The sequence below is a fragment of the Chrysochloris asiatica genome, unplaced genomic scaffold (assembly GCF_000296735.1).
Source record: "Chrysochloris asiatica unplaced genomic scaffold, ChrAsi1.0 scaffold00040, whole genome shotgun sequence".
Classification (NCBI taxonomy): domain Eukaryota; kingdom Metazoa; phylum Chordata; class Mammalia; order Afrosoricida; family Chrysochloridae; genus Chrysochloris; species Chrysochloris asiatica.
In genome coordinates this window covers 17,599,854-17,607,345 of record NW_006408558.1, presented here as the reverse complement: position 1 = coordinate 17,607,345, position 7,492 = coordinate 17,599,854, and the positions used below count along the sequence as shown (strand labels likewise).

Sequence of the window (7,492 nt, the reverse complement as noted above, 5' to 3'; positions counted from 1 at the left end):
CACTCCTCCCCAGGCTGCTCGCACCTCCAGGCACCAACAACAGGAAGCCCGGCACGAAGAAGATGGCGCTGGAGACACCTGCGGGAGGAAGGGAAGGGCCAGGTCAGGGCTGAAGAAGGCATAGGGCTCCCCGGCCGCAGATGTTGGGGATGGGGTGCTGTTTTTCAGGAATCAGGGACACCAGAGAGGGGTGTGCGTTGCCCGTGCAGGTAGGAGAGGGAGCTCACCTGGAGAGCGGGACACCTCGAGTCCCACGCCGATCAGGATCAGCACTGCACACAGAGGAAGACACGAGGGTGAAAGGGAGCCTTCCCCACCCAACCCTGGTTCAGTATTGAGGCATGGTGCCCTCACCTGCGCTTAAGGTCCCTGGGTAAAGATCCCTCACCCCGAAGCTGATTTCAGAGCATCAGGCCATGGAAAGGGTCTATGAGAGATTGCTGCCTTAACAAGGCCCCTTTCATTCACTCCATGCTTACTGGACACCTCCTGGAGCCCAGGTGTGGTGCTGTAGGATAAACACTGAGCTGCTAGCCACACGGTCAGCAGTTCAAACCCACCAGCTGCTCCTTGCAAACCCTATACATATAGGGATGCTGAGTCAGAATTGACTGGCCGGCATTTAACCACGTGCCTGGCATGGGACTTCCCGGGGGGAAAGGTCAAAAAGGCCCCAGCTCTCAGGGTCCTTCCGGTCAGTCTTAGCTGAGACCAAGGGCGCTGAAGTTCATGCAGGTGAGCACTGGTGTGTGGGAGCAGGATACCCAGGGAAGGAACACTGGTGTGTGGGAGGGAGCTCAGGGGGACCAGGGAGGGGCTTCTTGGAAGCACTGCCATCTGAGACAGGAAGGTTGAGTTGGGGCAGGGATGGCAGCAAGTTTCGGCAGTATAATAATACTAGTGGTCGTGAGCTGGTAGTAACGTCCTTCCGCCTCAGTGGTCCTGTGCACAAGCGAAGGAAGCACTGCCCGATCCTGTGCCAACCTCACAATTGTTATGTTTGGGTCCACTGTGCCGATCCATCTGCCTCTTTTAAACCAATCTTCTTCCGACTGTACCAAGAATGATACACTAACAGTCGTACAGTAATAGTAGCGGAAGTGTGACAGCGTTGTTGTTCCAACTCATAGCAACCCTGCATAGGGTTTCCAAGGATTGGCTGGTGAGTTTGAACCATCAACCTTGTGATTCAAATCGACCTTGAGGTCCAGTGCTTACCCTACAGCAGCACACCAGAACTCCCATGGAACAACAACAGTGGTAGTAACAAGCGTTGTGCATTGTGGTGATAATGCTTGTGTGCCATGGAGCTAGTCCCAACTCCTAGTACAGCGGTTCCTTTCGGAGGGATCTTTCTCTTGTAGAACAGCTGGTTGATGCAAACTGCTACAATGTGATTATCAGCCCAACCCATTACACAAAACGCTACTCCTCAAGCAGTTGTAGTTTAATAATAACAGCAGTGGTGAAATGGTTGTGTAGTAACAGCAGTGTGGTGGCAGTTCACAGTGATCATATAGTGGTGGTTGTTTAGTGTTGAGTTGGTTTGGAATCATAGCCATCCTGTGTAGGGTTTTCAGGGAGTAGCCAGTGGATTTGAACTGCCAACCTTGAAGTTCAAACCGACCTTGCGGTCTAGTGCTGATCCTACAGTGTCGCCCCGGGTCCCCTCACATAGTGGTGGTAGAACAGGATTAGTGGTAGTGAAGGGCCACCGAGGCGGTCCCCACTCATAGTGACCCTGGAGAGGGTCTGAGGTGGTAAATCTTTAGGAGAGCACAAAGCTTTATTTTTCTCCTGTGGAGCACCTGGTAGATCCTAACTACTGGCCTTGAGGTTAGCAGTCCAGCCTGCTCTCCACTATGCTACCAGGGCTCCTTAGTGCAGTGGTAGTAAATGAGTCCTGGGGTGGCGCTGTAGGGTCAGCACTGGACTGCCAACTACAAGGTCGGCGGTTCAAACCCACCAGCTGCTCCCTGGAAACACTATCCAGGGTCTCTATGAGATTCAATTCATTGTGACCCCTTTGTACAAGAGAATGAACACGGGCTGGTGCAGCCCCATCCTCACCATCGGTGCTGTGTCTGAACCCACTGTTGTAGTCACTGTGTGACAGTGTGGTAGGATTAACAATGGTGGTAATAGTTGGGAGACTGGCCACTTACCAGGGCAGCCAGGCATGGGGCTAGTTACATGAACTGACTTATCACATGATTGAGACAGGCATTACATGACCCCCATTTCACCGAAAATGAAACTGGAGCAGAGAGGATATGTGACTTGCGCCAGCTGCAGCTGGAAGGTGGCGGCAATCTGACCCCAGGGACTTTGCCCAGGCCTTGTCCAGAGGGCACGGCACAGCAGGGCAGAGGCCTGGGGTCTGGAGAAAACTTGGAACTTCCTAGAAGCTTCCAGCATTTGTGGAGATTGGAGAGGCCAGATCTGTAAGCCCCAAGCAGGGATGCAGATTTGAGATATAACCAGGGCACTGAAAGGTGGAGAGGCCACTGCTGGGTCCCCCATGGACAGTTGTGGGGTTCATGTCCTGCTCAGAGCTGGCACTTGTTCCCTGCACCTGGCTAAGGGCTGCAGGCTCTGCGTACTCAGGGACGCCTGTTTTTACAGTGATACCTGTGAAAGCCAGAACTTTTCAGAGAAAGCTCAAATATGAGGAGACTTCAGAAAGTTCATGGGAAAATGGAATGGAAAGAGAATGGAGTTTTCTTTTTGATGGCTCCCTCCCACCTGTAATTTCCATGAAAAGAGAGCGATAGGAGAGGCTGTGTGTGCCCCGTCAAAGATGGAAAACTTGTGAGACCCAGAAACACAAGGCAGTCCTTGGAGTTGGGGTTCTTGTAGGTTTCACTGCAGTTCCTAACTAGGCCCTGCGCTCATGGACGAAATCCCTGCTCCCCACATCCTAGCCAGCGTTCTAGCAAGTCCCTATGTAAGACTGAACTTTAAGACTGCTTGCCTTGTTGGATTGTTGACAGAGAGGACACACATGAGTTCCAGCAGTGGCCAGTGTGACTTACAACCAGCACTTTGGGTGGGGTGGGGAAGTAGCTCCGTCCCCTGCACCCAGACACCCGGACTCTGGTCATAGGGCAAGGGAGGAGGCACAGATACTGCCTGACCTTCTGGTTGGGGGCTTGGGCATTCCTGGGAGAGGAGGGGAAGCCGGCTCAGTAGCCACAGCCTGCCTTCTCCCTATGGGTTCCTCTGACCCCAATCCTAGATCTTTTCTGGGGACCCTGCCTCCTTTAACATTTGGCTGTGAGATCTACCTGCTTGGAGCCTGAGTTTCCTCATCTGGGCAATAAAGGTGATGGGAAAGCTCCACTGGGTCTCAGACTCCAGAGAAGGGGCTATGACAGGTCCTCAGTAGGTCAGGCTGGCAGGGCACCTAGCATTCCTCAGCGAGCACCCTCCTCTACCCATGGGGCCTGGCTAGTGGCCCTACCTCTCACCTAAGATTCTGTATCCCCATCTGTACAGCAAGGAAAATCAGTCCACCCTGTACCTGGCCTGGAGCAGGCAGAATGCGTGGTGGCTGTTAGCCCTCTTCCCTGTAAGCCCGCCTGTCTTGTTATTGTTGTGAAGTGTCTGCGTCAGTTCTGATTCATAGTGACCAAGTATAGGGTTTCCTAGGAGTGACTGGTAAGTATGAACCGCTGACCTTATGATTCAAACCAACCTTGCAGCCCTGAGCTTATCCTATAGCCCTATACCAGGCTTCCTGTCTACAGCAGCCTAATTGTAAGGGGACCTGGAACGAACAGTTCACGAGGACAGACTCTTTCGCTGTCTACCCACTCTCTCCTCTGCTGTATCCCCAGGGCTGAAACAGGGATACGCGTGCTGGCTGAATGATTAATACCAGCAATGACCCCCTCCCCCTGACACTGGGCTTGGGGAGCCCTTCTGTACCGAGTCAGAGCCTTGTTCATACTCAGTTGTTGTTAAATGCCGTCGAGTTGGTTCCGACTCATAGTGACGCTGTATAGGGTTTCTGAGAAGCAGCTGGTGAGTTCGAACCACTGACCTTGCAATTCAAAGTGGCCTTGTGGTCCAGTGCTCACCCTCCAGCACCACCCAGGACTCTGTAACACACTCTTAGCTACTTTTTCTTTTTGAAGTCCATGGCTCCTTAGAGCAAAGCCAAGTCCCATTTCTAGTTACTTTTGATTTCCTGGCTGTGTGACCAGGAGGCGGGGCCTGACCCTCTCAAGCCTGTTTCCTCACCTATAACATGGATGGAATGATGCCAGCCAGCTGCCTCCCCTGGATGCTGGGAGGCTCAGGGCACCCAGTAGGGCGTAAAGTCTGCAGAAGCAGAGGGTAGGCCCTCATGGAGGGGCAGGGGGCCATGGGGCACTCACCCAATCCCAGCAGCAGGAGCAAGAAAGAGGCCAGCACCACCCGGCGGTTTTTCTGGATCAAAGGGTGTTGGATCCAGCTGGGGAGGCAGGAAAGCAAGAAGGCTAAGAAAGGGGTGTGGGGTGTAGGGGAACCAGGGCTGCTGTGTTGGGCTAGCAGGGGGAGCTTGGGGCTGTAGCTCAAGTGGGCTCAGCTCTCACCTGCAGCAGGCATTGTACGAGCGTTGGGTACTATTGCTGATAGTGCTGAAGGACCACTGGGAGCTGCGGATGGAGGTTCGGGCTGAATCCCTGCAAAGTGGGGGGAGGAACAAGTGAGAACAGGGAGGCAACTTGGTGAGAGGCAGGGGGGGGAGGGGTGCCTGCTTCTACAGGTCAGAAGTTAGGGCAAAGTGTCCCGATGGTCCAGGGGTTGGGGCAGGGTAGTCTTGCAGAAGGGGTCCTGAGAGGGGACAGGGTGAGGATGAATTCAGGAGCTGGGGTTTCTGCAGGGCCAAGGGTTGGGGAAGGCTAGGAGTGGGAGGCTGGGGACTCGGGTAGGGAGACCCTATAAGAAAAGAGGCCCATGAGGGAAGTGGGAGCCAGTTCAGGACAGGATATATGGAAGTTGAGAGAGGTGGAGTGCAGGGCTGGGAAGGGTCCCTGGAAGAATAGGAAGAGAGGCTTGGAGCTGGGGTACAGGGGTGGGTCCCCACCTGGCCCTGACCTGGTGTTGACTCCCCCATCGGGTTCCGGTGAGGCTTGGGTTCCATCCTCATCATTCTCCAAGTTCTGTTCCAGAACACAGGGCACAGGGGGGTTGCTGGGCTAGGCTCCTTACCCCACTCCCCTCTGGGGGAGGAGGAGGGAGAAGGCCCACACAGCTGTTTGCCTGGCGCCTGACAGCTGCTTAAGCCACCCTCCACCCTCACTCTCCCAGCAGAACGAGTCTGGTGATTCACAGAGAATCTGATGATTCACAGAAACCGAAACCCAGAGGGGAGGCGGTGCTGGGCTTTGAGGAGCAGGGGCCTGCAGAGGGCCCGGTGTGGTTTCCCAGTAGGGGTCCCAGGGCCAGCAGACCTCCCAAGTGTGGGAGTCAGTGTGAAACTCTCAGGATGGTATTTCAGGGGTCTAGAGTAGGGGTTCTGTCTTTGGCATGCCGGTTTGATTTTGGGCTCAGGGTTCCTAGGTTTGGGGCACAGAAATCTTACCCATGTCCAAAGGGTTCTAAGGTTTGGGGAGTTCTCGGAAAATGAGGATTCAGTAGTAAGAGGTCACTAAGGACTCATCCTATGGGGAGGGGGTAGGGTAGGGGATGCTCTCAAAACCAAGAAGTGGGGCGCAGGTTCTCCGTGGGTCTGACCTGTGGCAGAGGGAGCGTTACTAAATATGAACAAGGCTCTGGCTCGGGGTACAGAGGGGCTCCCCAAGCTCACTATGGGGTGGAAAAGGTGTCAGTGCCCAGGGTGGGTGAGAATGCCAGGTGGAAGCTCCATCTGGGGGTGGGAGATGAACCCCCAGGTCCGGGCTCACCACTGCTGGCTGGGGACCAAAGATTGGATCTGGGCTCTGGATCAGGGGTCACGTCCGAGGAGGGGGTCTCCAGGCAGATTCTCCCCGAAAACGGGGCTCTCCGTATCCCACCTGGGGTCCGGTCCGATGGGGCGGGGCGGGGGGGGAGGGAGGGAAGTGGGCCGAGCCGTTCACCTGGTAGCGCAGCCGGGACTGCTTGTCTTCGTCGGCCACTTCGAACCGGGCCCGGCGCTCGAAGTGCAGTGGCCCGAAACGGGCGACCCCGCTGGGCTCTGGCCCAGGACCCGCGTCCTCCAAGGACAGCTCAAAGGCGTCATCGATGCTGAATTGGGGCCGGGCGGCGCTCATGGCCCCGGCCCGCTCAGGCGCCTTGCGCCGCCACCAAACACGCCGCCATCCACGCCGCCTACCTAGCGTCGTCGAGGCCCCGCCCCCGCACAATGCCCCGCCCCACACAGGACACCGCCCCCGCCCCCTCTCGCGTCTCTGGAACGTCCCGCGCCCCAGCAGAGGCGTCGGCTCCAGCAGGCTAGAGTTGCCGATCGCCGAGCGGGCTGGTGGGCGGGGTCTTTTCTTGAACAGAGAGCGGCACCGCCCAGCGGCCGCCTCGGCGAGTGACAGTGGGTGCTGCGCTCTGGTGTTCCTCTTCGGGCTGTAAAATGGGTGCGGAAGGGTTTCCAGCCCCTGCCTCCCAGGCAGATATGGAACCTTCGAGGATTCGGGAGTCTCCCAGCAACTATCTGTTTTTCATCCGTCCTCAGCGCGGCCTCCCTAGAGAGGATTCTAGCTATCTTGCAGATGCGGAAACAGCATCATAAAGTTTGTGTAATCGCTACTCTCTTCCAATCTGGGCAGCCAAGTGTTCTTTTAAAACAAACCTGAACTTTTTCTTTGTGTGGTTCTCTTCAATACAACTTTTAATTTTTTAAGTAAGCGCTTAGGTTATTCATCTGCCTAAAACTCACACCCCAGTTAGCAGTCCTGGTGTGACTCTGTAGAATAAGCACTGGGCTGCTAACCGCAAGGTCAGAGGTTCAAGCCCACCAACTGCTTCTTAGAAGCGCTATACAGGGTCGTTATGAATAAAAGTTAGGAAACTAAAGGTAGGGACACACAGCATTTCTCAAGCTGAAAGAAGTGAAGGAAAAAATGCCAGCCTCCACGTGCAATATTGAAGGATTCTATGGGCGGCTTCTTGGTGTGGTGCGACAAGATAATGCACTGGTTCCCAACGTCGGTTTCAATCGTAAGGTGGGCGGTTCAAGCTCACCAGCCGCTCCTTGGAAATCCTCTGCAGGGTCGCTATGGGTCGGAACCAACTCGACAGCACTTAACAACAATGAGCACAATATGGACTTCTGGTGGGGCACTGTGGGATCTGCACTGAACTATGAACCACGAGGTCGGCAGTTCAAAACCCACGAGCTGCTCTTCGAAAACCCTATACAAGGTCAGTGTGAGTCTGAACCGATTGGACAGCACTTAATAACAACAACAATGAGCAAAACATTGAACGATGCAGAAAGCATCAAAAGAAGATGGAAGCACCCCCTCCACACACAGAGTGGACAGAGATGGGCAACTTGGCCATTGGATAC

The 7,492-nt window shown here is 55.0% G+C and overlaps 1 protein-coding gene across 3 annotated transcripts in view; it reads right to left on the bottom strand.

Annotated features, from left to right (window-relative positions):
* The window catches only part of TMEM134 (transmembrane protein 134), a 12,413-nt gene extending 6,078 nt beyond the window's left edge, over positions 1-6,335 (bottom strand). Inside the window, exons 1-6 of one of the 3 annotated variants that reach the window (XM_006860847.1) lie at positions 6,069-6,335; positions 5,086-5,150; positions 4,581-4,670; positions 4,383-4,459; positions 228-272; positions 25-78 (exon numbers count right to left, since the gene is read on the bottom strand). In XM_006860847.1, coding sequence (XP_006860909.1) covers positions 25-78; positions 228-272; positions 4,383-4,459; positions 4,581-4,670; positions 5,086-5,150; positions 6,069-6,242 — 505 coding nt within the window. In that variant the 5' untranslated portion in view covers positions 6,243-6,335. The remainder of the gene's footprint in view (positions 1-24; positions 79-227; positions 273-4,382; positions 4,460-4,580; positions 4,671-5,085; positions 5,151-6,068) is intronic. The other 2 variants (XM_006860848.1, XM_006860849.1) reach the window with 2 other exon arrangements.
* Between the last annotated feature and the right edge of the window lie 1,157 nt (positions 6,336-7,492).